We start from the raw sequence: 19,613 nt of genomic DNA on the forward strand, positions 1-19,613 counted from the left end.
TCAGGTAGGGATTCACTCTAGATCAGGGTGGCCTTGAACTCACAGTGATCCTCCTATCTCTGCCCCCAAGTGCTGGGATTAAAGGCATACGCCACCAGACTGGCTTTTTTTTTTTTTTTTTAGCTTTTACTGTTCCTAGATCTCTGAGATTGTGATCAAAGCAATGGGTCCCGTCATAGATACATGCTTCCATGCCCCAAATTTGCACCTCCCTCCAGTAGCTCACGGACCCTAGAGCACTTTCAAGAAGAGTCCCAGGTTAAGTTCCGTCTAGAAGCTAAGAGCCCTCTCAGCGGCCACAAACTGCTCTGAACCTCTTGCAGTAACTCTATAAGACATCCACAGCCCCTCCTTTGCTTATAATGACTCCATGTCCCTACCCTCGAAGAAAGTGAAGGTGCCTTGATACCCTTGTCTACCACAAAAGCTTCCTTTCTGCAGTGGAGGGTCTGCACAATGTCCCTTAGCTTCTATAGCTTGGAGGGCTCAGTGCCCCCTGGCCTCTCCCCACTCTGCTCCAGTGGGCCTTGGTTCCATTTTAAGCTGCTTAGGAGTTAATGAAACCCATCCCTGAGCCTGTGATTAAAGGCCTCTCATCTGAGACTGCCCAGTAAACCCATTAGCAGTGGCCACAGGGGTGCAGAGGGAGAAACAAGCCCTGTGACTTGGCTCCCCTGCCCCAGGCCACTTGTGCAGTGGGTGGGGCCAGCTCTCTCCATGGAGTCCTTGGGCCTGTAGCCCACAGAGCTCCTGTTTGTTTCCTGAGGCGGCCCTTTGCTGGGGGTTATCCTAGCTGTCAGCTTCAAGACCTAAGGGTGGGTTCTGCCTCTTGTCATCTGCTGGTCATTATACCTCCCAGGGGGTTTGGCAGAGACAGCTGTTCCCCCCATCTGAGGTCAGGTTCACCTCCCCACCCCTTGCTTCTCTGGGACATCCCTGGCTTGGGCTCTGCAGAGGTGAAGTTAGTAAGGCCCTTGGGTGATTGTGGTCCTTGTGAGGGGATTCCCATCCCACTCCCTAAGGAGGAGGTGGAGGTGGGTGGGAGCTATATGAGGTGGCACAGGTTGGGCGTTTAGACATTTTGCTCTGATCTGCAACTTCTCCCTCTCTTCCTTCCTCCCCACACTCATTCCTTTCTGTCATTCAAAGTGGGGGATGTGGGGTGCTTTCGGATAGCTCGCTGTCCCTTTAAATTTTCTGGCATCCCAGAGTTACTGTCCTGGCGTGTAATCCTGCTGTTGCCGTGGCAACCAGGGGTGCAAGGCGACCTGGTGCCACTCCTCCGGGAATGACTAACTGGTGGCTGCCACAGAGTCCTGGTGATGGCCTTGTTTACACAGGGGTTCAGAGGAATAGGGTCAGGGGGTCATAGCAAGTGCTAAGGCCCTCCCCGTCGCCCACCATTATTCCTGCCGCTGAATACACTCTCCTCAGCGCTTCCCTCCACCACTTCCACGGTGGGCGTCTGGCTGGCTTCCTTGGCATCAACCCTCGCCCAGGGGCAGAGGTGAGGGGAGACGGTGCAGGGGGAGCAGGGGCTGCTGAGATGGGCTCATGGGGCCGAGTCTTCTCTGTCTCAGGGTCTGTCACCTTTTCCCACAACCCTGTTCCCCAACAGCAGGTGGCATTTGGGGTTGAAGTATGTGCTTCTTGTCACAGTGGTACTGTGGGGTTCCCCAGAGGGGTCCCTGCTCAGGGCTGTCTACGCGACCCCAAGAACACTCACGCAAGACGCTCTCAATGCAAACCGCACGAGGTTTATTGAATCCGATGCATCGGGGCTCAACACAGATTCCTCTCGCAGGAGGGGTGAAGAGCCCCTAGCAATGGGTTTGGTCAGCTTATAAAGGCTAAAAACACAGGTATGCAGAGTCATAGGGGCTTTTCAGCCGTGGGTCCCTCTGATTAGGTGGGGCCCACGGGGTGGGCTCGTGTCTGGGGACTTCAGATATGTGTTGACTGTTGATTGGTTGTGTCTTTATGAGGAACTAGGAGTTGTTTGTTCAGCTCGAGTTCCTAGAATTTAGGCATTGGGTAAGGCGTACAAAAGGTCAGGTCCTCATGGTATACTTTTTACAAAATGGAGGCAGTTGCAAAATGGCAGTTCTGTGATTCAGTGCAGCAGCAAGCAAGCCATATTACAGAAGCTTAAAAAGGCAGGTTAGGGCTGGAGAGATGGCTTAGCGGTTAAGCGCTTGCCTGTGAAGCCTAAGGACCCCGGTTCGAGGCTCGGTTCCCCAGGTCCCCCGTTAGCCAGATGCACAAGGGGGCGCACGTGTCTGGAGTTCGTTTGCAGAGGCTGGAAGCCCTGGCGCGCCCATTCTCTCTCTCCCTCTATCTGTCTTTCTCTCTGTGTCTGTCGCTCTCAAATAAATAAATAAAAAAAAAATTAAAAAAAAAAAGGCAGGTTAGCAGAGCAACTAGAAAACAGGGCAGCAGAAATACAGCAACTTTTATCCTTTCATTTCCCCCTTTTCTTTGTCATAAATACAATCATGGAATTTCAGTTTCTGCAAGAGACTGGTACTGTTGTTTAAGTATCATGACTTGGACGGTGCTGATCCTTTCTCTAATAAAGGTAACTAATTTATTTATTATGCATGGACCGAAGGTGAAGAGGAGAATTAAGATGATAAGTGGCCCTAGCAAGGTGGAGATTAAAGTAGTCATCCAGGGGGACCTGGTGAACCAGGATTCATACCAAGACTGGTTCTGTTGTCTCTCCTGTTTGCGTTGTTCTAGGCTTTCTCGTACTTTCTGCAAGCTGTTTTCTACTAATCCAGTCTTGTCTGCATAGAAGCAGCACTCTTCTTTTAGAGCTGCACAGAGTCCCCCTTGTTGTAAAAATAATAAATCTAGGCCTCTTCTATTCTGTAATACAACCTCTGAAAGTGAAGAAACCGAGTCCTTTAGGTTCTGCATTCCTGACTGTAATTCTTGTAGGTCTTTGTCTATTGCTAGGCTGAGCTGAGCGTACTGTTGGTTGGAGGTGACAAGGGAAGCTATGCCAGTGCCTGCTCCTGCAACACCTAACCCCGTTATTAAGGCTAATGTAAGGGTAGTTATAGGCTCTCTCTTATTCCTAGAAGGGGTGGAAGGGCCAGAATTCCAGATTCTTTGAAAATCATCAGAATTTCTTATAGCAAGTCTGGGCAGCAAGTTGATAAGCACACAATAGTCCTTTTTCTCTAGAAAAGTTGTTTTTTCTATATAGGTAGTTAACCCTGTGGAGCAAGTGAGGTAGGCGTCCGAGGGGGCTGAAACATATTTGTAATTTTGGGAGTCTATGCTGAGAGTCTGATTACAGATTTCCTGGAGGGAGGTAGGAGGCAACATGCGAGGGCCTACCAGACAGAGTCCTGCTCCAGAGACAAAACTCATAGTGAGTCCCTGAGTGCCAGGTGGGGGCCGCCAGCGTAGGCCAGAGGTCTCCTTGGTAAACGTTACATTTCCTGAGGCGGCTAGCCCTTCATAGAAGGGGGGGCTGGAAGAGTAACAAATCCAACATTCCTTTGGAGTATGGTTGACAGAATTAAAGATCTGAATAGAGGAATTGATCAGAGTTAGGATGAGATCGGCAGAGGAGGGGGACCTTGGGGGAACCGTGGGTCTGAAAAAGGCAGAGGCAGCTGCAGTCGGGGAAGTAGAGGGGAGTGATTGCTGGGGTGGTTTAGGTTGAGCTGGGGATTGTGGGTTATGGAGTACAGGGTTGGGGCCTACTGGCTTTTTGGGAATCTGGGAGAGTTTTGGTTAGCTTAATCTTAAAAGTTAGGCCGGGGTCCTTCCCTGACACGTATAAGCGAAGGCCCCACTCAAATCCTCTAAGTCCCCAATCCTTGGTTTTTGCATGTTCAGTGAAAGAGATAGTTATGGGATTGCACCAATTTTGGCAATTTGGGTCAAAGTGCACCGGTCCCGAGTTAAGTTGAGACTTTGAGGGATTTTTTCCGTTTAATTGTGATATAATCCCACTTAGAGGAGGGTTTCCAATAGACATCACCAGTGGTTTCACATCCCCAGGAAGCACAGAAATAATCCGTGGAATAACCACACTTCGAGCCCTGGGAACGATCTCTATGGGTCCCTGGGCAAACATATATAGGGGCCATATTTAAGAAGCTCTGGGCAGCGGCATTAAAACAACCGGGAAGAGAAGCATATCTCTTTTGGGTGTTAACAGGTGTTGGCTGAGGCAAAAAATGGTCAGGAGTACCCCAAGCGGAGTCAGCCCCTAAAGCTAGTTTGCAAAGGTCTACTTCTAAGATTGGCCAGGGGGTAGACGTTGATAGTTGAGATGTGGTGTTAGCTACATCCCCTGCTTGATTAATGACCTGCCAGGTATAATTGTAAAGTTGATAGGGTGAAGAGGATAGAGAACAAGGCAACAATATGGTTAACAATGTCCAAACCTTAAGAAACTTCATCGCGGCTGACAGAGACACGGCGAAGACGCAGTTTAAGGGGGTTATCAGTCTTTGTCAGCTGCCAGCGGGGGTCAGGTGATGGAGCTGGTTTCACGTGAGATGCGTGGATCCAGACAGCTATCCCTTCTACCTTCACGGCGGTGGGTGTCGTCAGGAGTACCGTGAAGGGCCCCTTCCAACGAGGTTCAAGGTTTGAGGGTCGGTGTCACCTCACGTAGACTGAGTCCCCCGGCTGGTATGAGTGCGGGGCTGGGTCCTTAGCAGGTAGATAGCTCTCTTTCAGTTTTGGCCATAAGTCCTTTTGGAGGATATATAGCACCTAGAGCCTGTGGTTCAGATCAGAGGAAGAAATCATATCTGGGTTCTGCATTAGCAATTTATTAAGTGGGGTTGGGACCCCAAATAAAATCTCAAAAGGAGTTAGGTTAAACTTGTAAGGGGTGTTGCGAACCTGGAAGAGGGCCCACGGAAGGAGCATCGTCCAATCTGTACAGCCAGTCTCTAAGGACAATTTAGTCATGGTCTCTTTTAATGTTCTATTCATTCTTTCTACCTGTCCTGAGCTCTGGGGTCTATAAGCACAATGTAATTTCCAATTAATCCCCAAAGTTTTGGCCACCTCCTGATTTACCTGGGCAACAAAGGCAGGACCGTTGTCTGAGCCTATTACCTGAGGTACCCCATATCTGGGGATGATTTCTTCTAAAAGTTTTTTGGTTAGCATCGTGGCTGTCTCTTTCTTAGTGGGGTAGGCTTCCACCCATCCAGAGAATGTGTCTATAAAAACTAGAAGATATTTATTCCCATAGCGGGCAGGTTTCAGCTCAGTGAAATCAGTCTCCCAATACAAGCCTGGTCGATCTCCGTGAAGTCTCTTACCAGGGTCCGTCTGGGAGGTCTGGGTATTTACTTTCTGACATGGGATGCATTGTTTTACCAGTTTCTCAGCTATTTCTTTGAGTCCTATTATGTGATAATCAGTCTTTTTGAGAGTTTCTATTAATTTTCTAGCTCCAAAATGAGTTAGCCTATGTAGCTGTTGCAGAGTGGATTCTGCTTGTTGTCTAGGTAGGATATGTTTTCCTTCTTCTGTCTCCCATCTTTGGGTGTCCTTATTAAATTTCTTTTGTATTCTAGTCATATCTCTTAGGTCCTGTTCAGTATATTCTGAAGGCTGTAATTTTGGGAGGTCAATTTCTTTTTCAACTAAGGGGAACAGATACGTTCCTTGAGCAGCCTTTTTGGCCTCTACATCAGCCATCCTGTTTCCTCTTGCCACTGGAGAGTTTCCTTTTTGGTGCCCCAGACAATGGACTATAGCCAGCTTGGCAGGCCGATGCAGGGCATCGAGTAAATCTAAAATTTCTTGTTTGTTTTTGATTTCTTTTCCTGCAGAGGTTAATAATCCTCTCTGCCGGTAGATGGCACCATGCACATGTGCAGTTGCAAAAGCATACCGGCTGTCTGTATATATGGTAGCCTTTTTCCCTTCTGCCATATTTAAGGCTTGGGTTAATGCAATTAGTTCGGCCTTCTGGGCTGAAGTCCCTTCAGGCAGTTTGTTAGCCCAGATCACCCTGTCTCCGTCAACAATTGCCGCCCCTGCCATCCGCTTACCTTCAAGGAGGTAGCTACTGCCATCAGTGAACCAGGTTACCTTGGCATCCGGTAGTGGCTGGTCCGTCAGATCAGGTCTCATTCCGGTAACCTCAGCCAAGATGTCCCCACAGCTGTGAATTACTGTGGAGTCGGGATCTGGCCAGAGGGTAGCCGGATTTAGTTGAGTGGGGGGTGCAAACTTGACTCTGTCCGAGTTAAGGAGGAGACTCTGGTAGTGGGTGATTCGGGCGTTTGAGAGCCATCGGTCTAGAGGCTGACGGATGACACTCTCCAGTGCATGGGATCCAATGACTGTGACAGTCTGCCCCAGAGTTAATTTATCAGCATCCTTTAATAGTAAAGCCACGGCGGCAATAATCTTGAGGCAAGGGGGCCACCTGGCGGCCACAGGATCCAATTTTTTGATAAATAGGCCACTGGCTTTCGCCAGGGCTCTAGTTTCTAAGTCAGTACCCCTTTTGCAATGCCTTTCTGTTCATGTATATACAAGTAAAATGGCTTGGAGGTGTCGGGAAGGGAGAGAGCAGGTGCCTTTAAGAGGGCACGCTTGATGTCGTCAAAAGCCTGTTGTTGTTCCTCTCCCCATTGGAAAACTGCAGACGTCTTAGTCAAGGGGGCCGCCAGGGCATCGAACCCCGGTATCCACAGTCTAAAAAATCCTGCAGATCCCAGGAATTCCCATACTTGCTTGGCATTTGCAGGCACTGGGATCTGTTCCACAGCCTGTTTACGTGCTTCTGTCAGACATCTCTGCCCTCCTTTCAGGGAATACCCCAAGTAGGTTACTTGCCTTTTGCAGAGTTGGGCCTTCTTCGCTGAGGCACGGTAACCCAGGCGGGCCAGTTCCTCCAATAGTGCCTTTGTCCCCTGTTCACATTCAGTTTGGGTTCCAGCCGCGAGGAGTAAGTCATCAACGTATTGGAGGAGAGTTACCTGGGGGTTTGAAGTTCGGAAGGAGGCCAGGTCCTGGTGAAGTGCCTCGTCAAAGATGGTGGGTGCGTTCTTGAATCCTTGGGGCAGCCTAGTTCAAGTCAACTGTCCGGAGATTCCGGAGTCTGGGTCCTTTTCTAATTGGCGCCTGTTGCCCGGGTTTTGCTTCTGCCTAGTATCCCTAGGTCTGCCTGCGTCTCTTTTATTCTGGATTACGGCGGCCAGAATTCTAGTCATGTTTTTCTCATGCCTCTTATCACGTTTATGGTCCCTTTCTTCCTGTTCTTTTACCCTTCTCTCTTCTTTTTCCTCTTCAGTTTCTCTTTTATTATAAACCTTTTCTGCTTCCTTAACTAAGTCTGACAGAGTATAACGGCTTAACCCATCTAGTCTTTGTAATTTCCTTCTGATATCTGGTGCTGACTGATCTACAAAATACATCAGCACTGAAACTCTTTGTTCCTCCGCCATAGGATCAAAGGGCATATACCTACGATAGGCCTCCATGAGGCGCTCAAGGAACACAGAGGGGACCTCATTAGGTCCCTGAATGACTTCCCTTACCTTGGCCAAATTGGTAGGGCATCTTGCAGCCCCACGGAGACCAGCCACCAGAGCCTGGCGATAGATTCGGAGATGCTCCCTACCGTCAGGGGTGTTGAAGTCCCAATTGGGTCTGATCAGGGGGAACCCGTCATCTATGATGTTCTGGAGTTGGGTTGGGCACCCGTCGTCACCAGGAACGTTCTTTCTGGCTTCCAACAGGATACGTTCCCTCTCCTCGGTCGTGAAGAGGGTCTGGAGTAACTGCTGGCAATCATCCCATGTGGGCTGGTGGGAGAAAACTAGGGATTCCATGAGTGCAGTTAATTTTGAGGGGTCCTCCGAGAAGGGAGGGTGGTTGGCCTTCCAATTATCAAGGTCTGCGGAGGAGAAAGGCCAATATTGTAGGGGTGGCAGAGGTCTCTGAGTTGGGTCATCCCCTGGTCCTAAAGGGGGTGGGGGTCCTATAGCCCTGAGTGGTAGGGCAACGGTAGTATCAGGAGACAGAGCTCGTCTACTTCGGGTCCCCGTGGCTGGGCCCCCCCCCCCGTGCCCCCTCTGGTGAGGGGGCAGGAGGAGGAGCTGTGGGGGTGTGGGTTGGCGGGTAGGGTGGTGGTGAATCCAGGAGGAGGAGCTCCGTCTGAATGTCCGGGTAAATCTTCTTTTCCTCCCAGGGGGGTCCTGCAACGAGAACTTTTGAAGTCCCCAAGGGGCTACTGTTAGTGGGTTGGGGAGGAATCCAGGGCTTCAACCAGGAAGGCGGGTCTTGGACAAGATCCTGCCAAGTAAAAATGTAAGGCATCTGGTCGGGGTGGCCTCCGGGCTCCTGCAAGATGATCCGTTTAACAGCCTGAATAAGATCTGGCTAAAGGTCCCTCCTCAGGGCCATCCAACATTAAACATAGTCCATTCTCCCTCACATAGAGTTTGCCATTTTCCTTTCTTTATTTCAACAGATAAACTATGAGCTCAGCTCTTAACGTCAGTCCAGTGAGCTAAAGTCAAGTCTAAAGGGGTTGAGATAGTCTGTCCCATGTTAGGAGAGGAATAAAAGAGATAGGAGAACAAAAGGATCTGGAGAACACCGAGAACAAAGAGACAAAGGCGGCCCGATCGCTGCTCGAGTAAAAATGAAACTGAAGCAGATGGCGGCGAGCGGGACCCAGATGATGCTTCCCGACAGAGGCGAACTCGATCCGAGTTCTTCAGATAGGAGACAGAAAAACCTGTCTCCTGGGGGCAATCAGGAGCGTCCTCCAGATTGCTGGGTGGTGGTCCTCAGGCCCGTCAGCCCCGACTCAGAGCACCCAAAGGGAAGGCATCCAGATACTGAAACCGGTTGAAATTGAGAATTTTTCCAGAGGACAGAGATAAAAGTACAGACGTACACAGACAAGACAGGAGGCGCCTCTTACCTCTGAGGGGTCCTAAATGAGGTCTGGGGTCTTGTAGAGCTTCCCGGCCAATGCACCAAATGTGGGGTTCTCCAGAGGGGTCCCTGCTCAGGGCTGTCTATGCGACCCCAAGAACACTCACGCAGGACGCTCTCAATGCAAACCGCACGAGGTTTATTGAATCCGATGCATCGGGGCTCAACACAGATTCCTCTCGCAGGAGGGGTGAAGAGCCCCTAGCAATGGGTTTGGTCAGCTTATAAAGGCTAAAAACACAGGTATGCAGAGTCATAGGGGCTTTTCAGCCGTGGGTCCCTCTGATTGGGTGGGGCCCACGGGGTGGGCTCGTGTCTGGGGACTTCAGATATGTGTTGACCATTGATTGGTTGTGTCTTTATGAGGAACTAGGAGTTGTTTGTTCAGCTCGAGTTCCTGGAATTTAGGCATTGGGTAAGGCGTACAAAAGGTCAGGTCCTCATGGTATACTTTTTACAAAATGGAGGCGGTTGCAAAATGGCAGTTCTGTGGTTCAGTGCAGCAGCAAGCAAGCCATATTACAGAAGCTTAAAAAGGCAGGTTAGCAGAGCAACTAGAAAACAGGGCAGCAGAAATAGGGCAACTTTTATCCTTTCAGTACCACGACAGTCCCTGATGGGGACGGAGGGTGGGGAGGAACTAGAATAGTTTTTAGGGGCTTCCTGTGACTGAAGGGGTCATTGTAGAGAAAACGACCCAATGGAGGGAGGGCAGAGGTGAAAGAGTGGGGTGTGGGGGGAAGGGGAGGGGGACAATGGTATGGGGTGTCGTGGAGGAGGGACTTCCAGAAAAAAGAGGGGCGCAGGAAGGAGATGGAGTCCAATGTCCTCCTCTCCACCTGGCTTTGTGGCACTGGCTCAGAAGGAAGGGTCCCTGGGCACCACACCATTGGGGGGGGTTACCCCTGTCCTCCGAGCCTGCTCTCAGCTGCTGCCTCCCTGCCTCTGAGGATACTCAGCGAGGGGATCTGTAAGATCACTCTCCTCCCATAGCCCTCCCTCCCTGCCACCCATTACGCCCCCTCCACATTACACCCCGTCCCCACCAGCAGCTAGCGGGGCTTTGGCCAATCGACAAGGCAGTCGGGGAGGCGGGGCCTTGCCATTGGCTGATTCCACAGCATTGGGTGGGGGGGGGGGCGTCCCTCCTTCTCCAGCCCTGGGAAGGCACCCACCACTTGGGCAGCTGCTCTGGGAGCCAGGCGGGGGTCGCCATGGCCTGCAGCCCAGGCAGTGGAGCCTCTTTGGAGGGGATTTCCCTGGGCTCCTCTGAGGAAGCGGAGCTCCGCAGAGAAGGTAGGGAAAGGTGGGCTGGGGCGCCTGGGGGTGGAGAGCTCACCCCTTTAACTGACCCTCCCATGCATGGGTGGTGCGGTGGATTGTGGGGGGACTGCACGCCCTAGGAATGATCTGGGGACCCAGCCAGCCAGGAGAGCTGATCTAGGTAGAGGGTACCACCCCAACCCCAGTTGTTCAGTCCCCTCCACCCCAATCACTGGCAGGCTAGGAGTCTGTGGGCAGGCCCAGGTACAGCGGACCCCTTGCAGAGCTGGAAGCGTTCCTGTAAGGAGCCACTAAGGACCTTACAGGTCTCAGATCATGTGAAGCCCAGGTTCAGACAGGAGGGCTCCGAAGGAAAGCTTGGCTGTTTTTTCTGCAGAAGGTGGGGAGGAGTAGAGGGAAGGGGAAACCCCCCAGGTCTGAACCATCTCTTCAGCTCCAGTTTCAGGGTCTTCTGCTCACCCCCCACTCCTTCTTGGAGGAGGACAGCACTGGTGAGAATGTTGAGGGGTACCAGGGAGTGTGTCTCCCCACCTCCTCCAGGGCTCGGGTGCTGTTGTGCAGATGTAGGCGTGGGTGGCAGGGTGGGCAGAGTAATGATACCCCCTGCCCATCTCTGCCCCCAGCTGGGCACACTGCTTCCCCGGGAACCTGTCACCTCCTGGAGCGTCTGCTGCTGCTGGGATGGGGTGGGGTGGGGGTTAAAGACAGCTCCCACCCCAATGTCTCAGAGGCCTAACTCCAGGTGTCCTCACGTTCCGGTCACGCTCTGTTCCAGGCCGAGCGTGCTTATTCCTGAGGTGATGGGCTGTGACCTCTGCCCTTGGGTGCCCCCTGGGCCACCCTGAGCCCCAGGGTGCCTGTATCCCCAGGCTCTGGCAGTGTTCCAGACCTCATCTTCCACTTTGGTCACTCAACTAATTTCCCAAGCGTGATTCGCTGTCAGGGCTGAGGGCAAGACGGAGGCTGGGGAGGGTCAGTGACTTGTGCAGTGTCACAGCGCGTCAGTAGTGCGGCTGGGACTCGGGGCTGGTGGGCCCTGGCCTCCCGTGTGGCTGCCTGCTTCACTTGGCCTGTGCTCAGAGACAGGCCCCAAGCATTGTCTGTCTTACCCTTGAACTCGCTAGGCGCAGTCCCCGGGCTTTAGCCCATGTAGAGATTGAGTGAGGAGTCTGTGGTCCTCCAGGGCTGGGCAGAATCTGGGATGGGACACCTGCTCCCTGTCAGAGGGGTTCACCTCCTGCTGCTGGGTGCCTCCCACCTGCCCAGGCTGACTTTGCCAGGGCTGGAGAAGACAGGCCAAGAAACTACCACCTGTGCTGGAGTCTCTGCCCCGAGAGTACAAGGATCTGGGTGTCTGCTGCTGGGGAGTGGATAACTTTTGTGGGCCTGGGGAGGGAAGAGGAGGTGTTGGGGTAAATTTTGGCCTTCTGTGCCCAGTGTCTCACTGCCTTCCCCTTCCCCCCAGCCATGCAACAAGTCCTGGACAACCTGGGATCTCTCCCCAGTGCCACGGGGGCCGCAGAGCTGGATCTGATCTTTCTTCGAGGCATTATGGAAAGTCCCATAGTCAGATCCCTGGCTAAGGTATGGTGCTCCAAGGAGGTGGGCACGGGGTGTTCTACCTGGGACCCTCAGGGGTACTTGGGAATGGGAAATGTGGCACACGATGCCCCCCCCCCACCTCCAAGGGATGTGTAGAACATCATGCCCAGGTGATGAACCTGGGCTCACAGGTAGAAAGGTTGTCCTGTACCTATGGTGAGTGGTGGGCAAGGGCATGATTGACAGGGGAGCGGGCCCATGCAGCGGAATCTCCCAGGTGCATCCCAGTCATTTCTGGGCCTTTGGATATTTGCACAGGCATGTCAAATAAGAGGACTACTCGGGAAAATAGACATTAAGATAGTCAGTACTAGCTGGGCTAGGGCCAGAGGCACACATGGTCAGGGAATAGAGAGGACTGCTGCCTAACTTGCTTGTGTGGGGGACGCAGAGTGGTGGCGCGTCCTGAGCTGGGTGGAGACAAGGGAAGTGAGCCATGGAGACAGTGGCGGTTGTAGAAGGTGCTGGTGACCATACATGGAGACACGGGCATTACTCCTTGGGCATCAAGGAGATTATGCAGCTTTTGTGGGGTAGGGCAGTGATAAATAGTCATTTCAGAGTGTTATCTTGGCAGGAGGACTGCTGGACAGTCACATCTGGGATTGCAGAGACCAGTTAAGGGCCCTGGAGTAGTTTAAGTTGGGGTTGTTGAGAGCCATCTTGAGGGCTGGGGAAATGGCTTTGCTGTGAAGGCGTTTGCCTGCCAAGTCTAAGGAACCTGGTTTGGTTGCCCAGGACCCACATAGTCCAGATGCACAAGGGGGTGCATGCATCTGGAGTTCGTTTGCAGTGGCTGGAGGCCCTGGCGTGCCCATTCTCTTTCTCTGTCTCTTTATCTCTCAAATAAATAAACAAACTATTGATTTTTTTTTTAAAGCCATCTTGAGCTGAGGTGATAGGTGTAACTTGGTGTTTGGGAGATGTGGAGTGGGACATAGCAAGTCATCTGGGGTTCTACCCCAGGAGGGGTGAGGCTGGCAAAGCTGACAGCAAGTGTGGCAGAAGGGAAGATGCCCTTCTGAGGGGCAGGATGTGCTCCTGGACATGGTGGGAGACCAGGGTGACTGTTGCCATGTCTCAGTGAGGACACCAGTTCTCCTCTGGGATTTAGACCAGGGGTCAAGCAGGGGATTTGGAAGTGAAAGTTGGGGTCTGGGGAGATGGCTCAGGTGGGCAAAGCCTGCCAGCCCAGGTTCAATTCCCCAGTGCCCATGTAAAGCCATATGCTCAACATGGTGCATGTGTCTAGAGTTCATTTGTAGTGGCAAGAGGCCTTGGAACACCCATATTCATTCTCTCTCTTAAATAAATAAATAAATAAGTAATTATATAGATAGATAGATAAATATAGATATAGATATAGATATAGATATAGATATAGATATAGATATAGGTAGAAGAACTGAAGGTGAGGATATGAAATCCAGTGGACAGGGACCCAGACTGTCCAGGGAAGGACCCCTGGGTATGGTTGACTTTCAAGGTGGGATGACTCAGTCTTGAAACAAAGAAGGTGGCTTTGACTTAGGACTCTGGTCTGCCAGATGTGGCAGGAGCCATGAAGGAAGCTGGCTAGGAAAGCAGCACCTCTGGGGTCCAGGTTGGGAGGAGCTAGAGAGGTAAAGAGACAACAGGAGTGAAGGCTCTGGGTCTGTCTGAGGTCACAAGGTGTTTGAGGAGAAGCAGGGGCCTAGAGATGGAAGGGAAGAAGGCCAAGAACAGAGAGAAGGAGGAAGAGAGTAAAAGCTTTCCTTGGAGGACAGTTCTGGAGGATGGCATGACTACACGGGGTGTGGCTGTCACGGAGGGGTTGATCAGCGATGCTAAAGAGGCCCAGAAGTGGAAGGCTGCGTGTGGGTAGGCATGGCAGGGGATGGCAGTTGGGCACGGGGAGAAAACTGAGACAGGCTGGGTGTGGCGCACGCCTTTAATCCCAGCACTTGGGAGGCAGAGGTAGGAGGATCGTCATGAGTCTGAGACTACACAGTGAATTCCAGGTCAGCCTGGGCTAGAGTAAAACCCTACCTGGATAAACAAAACAACAACAACAATAACAAAAAAGAAAGAAAGAAAGAAAAAAAGAAAATTGAGGCAGTCCCTGGGGTCTTCAGGAATGTGGGTTCAGTTGCAGGACGTCAGCAATGACAGTGATAGAGTGGCTGGGGGGGGCGGCAGTACAGTGAGGTGGCGGGTTTTCTCTAGGGCTGGGCAGGGGGCTCTGGGAAACAGAGGGGCTATGGCCAACCCTGGCAAGGGACGTGAGAAAGAGCAGGCCCGGGAGCGGGGACGGCTGCTGCATCCTGGGAGACAACGTGGTGATGGTCTTGCGTGGAGTACTTGAGGGTTTAGGAGGTTAAAAGCAGATGGTTCGGGTGGGGTGGCACACTCTTTTAATCCTAGAACTTGGTAATCCGAGGCAGGAGGATTGTGAGTTTGCCTGGGCTACATAGCAAGTCCCTGTCTCAATAAAACAAAACAAGAGCCATCTATGGTGGCACATGACATTAATCTCAGCACTATGGAGGTGGAGGATCAGGAGTTCAAGGCCATCCTTGCCAACATAGTGAATTCAAGGCCAACCTGGGCTGCATGAGACCTTGACTTAAAAACAACAACAGGGGCTAGAGAGATTGCTCATTGGTTAAAGTCACTGCTTGCAAAGCCTGATGGCCCTGGGTTTGATTCCCCAGTACCAACATAAAAGCCAAATGCACTAAGCGGCACATGTGTTTGGAGTTCATTTGTAGTGGCAGGAGGCTCTGGTGTGTCCATACTCACTGTCTTTGTTTGCCTCTTTCTTTCAAATAAATAAATAAAATACATTTTAAATCTCATCAGCCTGGGCTAGAGTGAGATCCTACCTCAACAAACAAAACAAAACCAAAACCAACCAAACAAAAACAACAAACCCAAAAGTAAAACAAATCATCACAAAACAAACACACAAAAAAATCCAAAAATGAGCAGATGATGAAAAGTCCAAGAGAGTTAAATAATGAGAAACGCTGGGGGAGAGAAAACTGAGATAGGGCTGGAGAGATGATTTAGCAGTTAAGGTGCTTGCCTGTGAAGCCTAAGGACCCATGTTTGACTCTCCAGATCCCACTTTAGCCAGACACACAAAGGTGAGGCAAGTGCAAGGTCGCACATGCCTGCTAGGTGGCATAAGCATCTGGAGTTCGATTGCAGTGGTGGAGGCCCTGGCACACCAATTCTCTCTCTAAAATAAAGAATGGGCTGGAGAGAGGCTTAGCAGTTCCTGCAAAGCCTAATAACCTGGGTTTAATTCCCCAGTACCCACATAAGGCAAGATGCACAAAGTGGCACATGCATCTAAAGTTCACTTGCCTCATCTGGAGGCCCTGGCATGCCCATTCTGTCTTCTCTCTCTCTATCTCTCTGTTTGCAAATAAATAAATAGATAGATAAATAAAAATATATATATGGAAAAAGGAAACCAGGCATGGTGGTGCACACCTTTAATCCCAGCTCTCGGGAGGCAGAGGTAGGAGGATTGCTGTGAGTTCAAGGCCACCCTGAAACTACATAGTGAATTCCAGGTCAGCGTGGGCTAGAGTGAGACCCTACCTTGAAAAACTAAAAAAGAAAGATAAAAACAACAACAACAAAAGAATAAAAGAAAATGTATGTATCTCTTTTTTATTTTTACCACTTTCTCCAAGGGTAAACACTGGCTAGAGACTGATGACATCATTTCCCTGAAGGTTTGCTTTTTTTTTAAGATTTATTTTTATTTATTTATTAGAGAGAGAGGTAGAGAGATAGAGAATGGGTGTCCAGGGTCTCTATAGTCACTGCAAATGAACTCCAGATGTATGCACCACCTTATGCAGATGGCTTATGTGGGACCTGGAGAATCGAACCTGGATCCTGGATCCTTAGGCTTTGCAGGCAAGCACCGTAACTGCTAAGCCATCTCTCCAGCATAAGGGTTGCTATTCTTTTTTTTTTTTTTTTTTTTTTTGACGTAGGGTCTCACTCTAGCCCAGGCTGACCTGGAATTCACTATGTAGTCTCAGGGTGGCCTTGAACTCACTGCAATCCTCCTATCTCTGCCTCCCAAATGCTGGGATTAAAGGTGTGCGCCACCACACCCGGCTAGGTTTGCTATTCTTTTTTTTTTTTTTTTAATTTTTTTTATTTATTTGAGAGCGACAGACACAGAGAGAAAGACAGGTAGAGAGAGAGAGAGAATGGGCGCGCCAGGACCTCCAGCCTCTGCAAACGAACTCCAGACGCGTGCGCCCCCTTGTGCATCTGGCTAACGTGGGACCTGGGGAACCGAGCCTCGAACCGGGGTCCTTAGGCTTCACAGGCAAGCGCTTAACCACTACGCCATCTCTCCAGCCCTAGGTTTGCTATTCTTGTCTGCATATATGTTTAGCCACAAATAATATGCCCTTGTGATATATGTCTTTGAATTTTCCATGAATGGCATGACAGTCGTCAGCTGCTTCTGTTTTTGAGATTTCTAGTTCATACAAGGCGTAAAGTTATGACCTAAGTATAGACATCGATAGCAAGGTTCATCTGCTTAACACACTGTTGTATGCTAATTGCACACGGGTAGAGGTTATTGGCTCCACTATTGACAGGTGGAGGCGATTTTCTTTTGTGAAGCACGGTGCTATAGTGAAAGTCCTTGTGTCTGTCTGCTTCTGCACAGCGTGAAGCTTTCTCTAGAGTGGGCACTGGCTGTAGAATTGATGAATGTGTGGAGTTTTCCCCTTCAACATCTGTGACCTTCCAACACTTTCAGAGTTGGGAGTGTTGGAAAAGACTTCTCTGGGTCATAGTAGCTTCTTCAGTGAGATGAGTGAAGTAAACCCAGGTTCAGGGCCAAGTGATCAGCCTCTTTCCCAGGGAGACTTTCCTCAGTCACGTTCTTTCCCCTGGTGCCCTTGTCCAACCCACTTGACAGCTCTCCAAAGAGGGATTGTTGGCTGGCCGTATCACTCACTCGCTTGCTCCTCATTCATTCTTCCATTCTATTCAACAACTGTCAATTACACATCCATCATGCACCGGGCACGGTACCAGGGCTATGGTAATGAGCTGCAGGTGGTTTGTTCTTCCAGTGGCTCTCAAGTCTGACTTCCTCTCAGTGGGTCCCGTAATGCCCCAGTCCTAGGCCCTCACAATACAGTCTCGTTGACAAGTTACCTTTGTGCTGCAGTGAATTATCTGTGGTAGCAATCACCTCCTTCCCTTGCCACGTGGGGTTGGCCTTCGCTCCTCTCTGGAGATATGGCAAGTGTGTGCAAGGGCCTGACTGGGTAGATCTCAGAGCAGGGAGGGGGCGCCCATGGGACAAACCCAAGAGAATTAAAAGTGCTGAGGTGAAGCCAAGCCTGGCAGGTAGATCATAAGACTCGGTGTTGGCTGTAGGCCACAGGTGGCTTCCTGGCAGGTGGCTGGCTTCTGGGAGAGCCGACACAGGCTCAGCAGCAGGTGTTTTAACAGCAGGCAAGTTCAAGGTGAGGAATCCAAGGCAGGTGTCATTCAGAAATCAGGAAAATGGGGCTGGAGAGATGGCTTAGCGGTTGAGCGCTTGCCTGTGAAGCCTAAGGACCCCGGTTCGAGGCTCGGTTCCCCAGGTCCCACGTTGGCCAGATGCACAAGGGGGCGCACGCGTCTGGAGTTCGTTTGCAGAGGCTGAAAGCCCTGGTGCACCCATTCTCTCTCTCTCCCTCTATCTGTCTTTCTCTCTGTGTCTGTTGCTCTCAAATAAATAAATAAAATTTTTTTAAAAAAATCAGGAAAATGCATGCCAGTGGGAGGCATGCAAAGGCAGTGTATGAACCAATACACGTGAGACCAGCACATCGAGCCCAAGACTCACTGACTGGCTTTTATGTTACTGTGTTATTAATGCCTAATACAGCAAACTTAAGGCAGGAAAAACTTGTTTTTTGTTTTGTTTTTGTTTTGTTTTGTCAGCCTGCTCTAGCCCAGGCTCACCTGGAATTCACTATCTAGTATCAGAGGCATGCACCACCATGCCTGGCTAAAACATTATTATTATTATTATTATTATTATTATTTTGGTTTTTCAAGGTAGGGTCTCATTCTAGTTTAGGCTGACCTGGAATTCACCATGTAGTCTCAGGGTGGCCTCAAACTCACAGTGATCCTCCTACCTCTGCTGGGATTAAAGGCGTGCACCACTACACCCAACTTAAAACTTATTTTTTAATATTATGTTTTATTTATTTGCAATTAGAGAGAGAGAGGGAGAGAGAGATACAAAGAGAATAGGTGCTCCAGGGCCTCCAGTCACTGCAAACGAACTCCAGATGCATGCACCACTTTGTGTGTCTGGCTTTATGTGGGCACTGGGGAATCAAACCAGGGCTATTAGGCTTCACAGGCAAGCACCTTAACCACTAAGCAATCTCTCCAGCTCAGGAAAGACTTATTTTAGCTCAGGGCTTCAGAGGACCTCAGTCTATGATGGTGGGAAAGGCATGTTAGAGTTTGTGGCCAAGGGAGTATGTGGTAGAGTCTCCTCACATCGCTCAGGGCCAGGAAGCAGAGAGCTGCCAGAACCGGAGATTGAGCAACACCTTCAACAGCCTGCCCCCCAGTAACCCAACATGTGCCAGCTAGACTCCATCGTCCTCCTGAATAGCGAGCGTCACCAGCTGGGAAAGAAGTTTCTAAAACATGAGCCTATGAGGGACTTTTCAGGTTCAAACCATAACCCCTGTGACTTTAGTATGTCTGTGAATCTCTCTGGACTTGTTTCTGCTGAGAAGCGGAGAGAATGTCACCTGTCTCCTAGAGTCAGGGTGGGACGGGTGGCAGTCGTGGCTGTGATGGAATTCCTATGGTGTGCTTTTAGCCGTCAGCCTGGAGTCCAAAGGGACGGTCCTGTGGTAAGGCTGGGGTGGAAGAGCTGGCCAAGCCAGCCAGAGCACTAGAAAAATGAGGGCTCAGGGAGGTCACTTAAGAGAGGGGCTTTGACAAGAAGAGGCCGTGGGGAGCCCAGCAAATCAGTGGCAGCCCCCAAACCACCCAGTGTGCTACAGCTTGAAACCACTGCGATTCTGCTCGCATGGTTTTTCGGGTGGATCTGGCAGCTTTTCTGGCCTGGGCTTGCTCTCCAGGGACTGGGTGGTCCGGGAGGGCCTTGCCCACATGTCTGCTGTCTCAGTTGAGAAGGCTGCAACATCCCCGGTGGACAAGCCTCTCTCCATGTCATCTCTCAGTCTCTAGGAGGGTAGCCTAGACCCTGCCAGCAAGGTGGGGGGATAAGCCCCAAATGATAAGCACCTGTCAGGCCGCTGCTTGCCTGTGTTGCGCTTGCTGATGTCCACGGACCAAAGCAAGTCACCTCTGCTCAACCCTGGCTGAGGAGTTCTTTCACCCTCTGGCTCATCACCCACTCTTGGTTCAGGTTTCTTGGAATTCACTATGTAGTCTCAGGGTAGCCTCGAACTCGTGGCAATCCTCCTACCTCTGTTTCCTGAGTGCTGGGTTTAAAAGGCGTACACCACCACGCTCGGCTTTGGTTCATTTTTTAAAATTTAAATATGAGCCCATGGTTCAAAGGAGAATTCTCTGTCTTCTATGAAAATCAGAAAGGCTTAGTGTAGTAGGGTGGAGGGAAGAGCTTTGTAAGGAAATGGCTATGGAGTTTCTGTGTTTGCAGTCCACTGTTGGCTCTGGCTCAGGAATCGGCAGGGTGGGGCGCTGCCTCTGCTGTCAGCCGGCTGTGTCTCTGAGCCCAGCCACTGGTCACTCTGAGCCTGAGC

The 19,613-nt window shown here is 50.8% G+C and overlaps 1 protein-coding gene across 6 annotated transcripts in view; it reads left to right on the plus strand.

The window, feature by feature from the left end:
• The window catches only part of Mpp2 (MAGUK p55 scaffold protein 2), a 39,474-nt gene that overhangs the window by 4,248 nt on the left and 15,613 nt on the right, over positions 1-19,613 (plus strand). For 3 of the 6 annotated variants that reach the window (XM_004655283.2, XM_045158399.1, XM_045158400.1), the window contains exon 3: positions 11,696-11,814. The exons of 1 other annotated variant lie outside the window; for it this stretch is intronic. In XM_004655283.2, the coding sequence (XP_004655340.1) occupies positions 11,696-11,814 (119 nt within the window). Of the gene's footprint in view, positions 1-1,312; positions 1,508-10,123; positions 10,243-11,695; positions 11,815-19,613 lie in introns of those variants that run through there. 2 more of the 6 variants (XM_045158401.1, XM_004655282.2) reach the window with 2 other exon arrangements.

The sequence above is a fragment of the Jaculus jaculus genome, chromosome 9, assembly GCF_020740685.1.
Source record: "Jaculus jaculus isolate mJacJac1 chromosome 9, mJacJac1.mat.Y.cur, whole genome shotgun sequence".
Lineage (NCBI taxonomy): Eukaryota > Metazoa > Chordata > Mammalia > Rodentia > Dipodidae > Jaculus > Jaculus jaculus.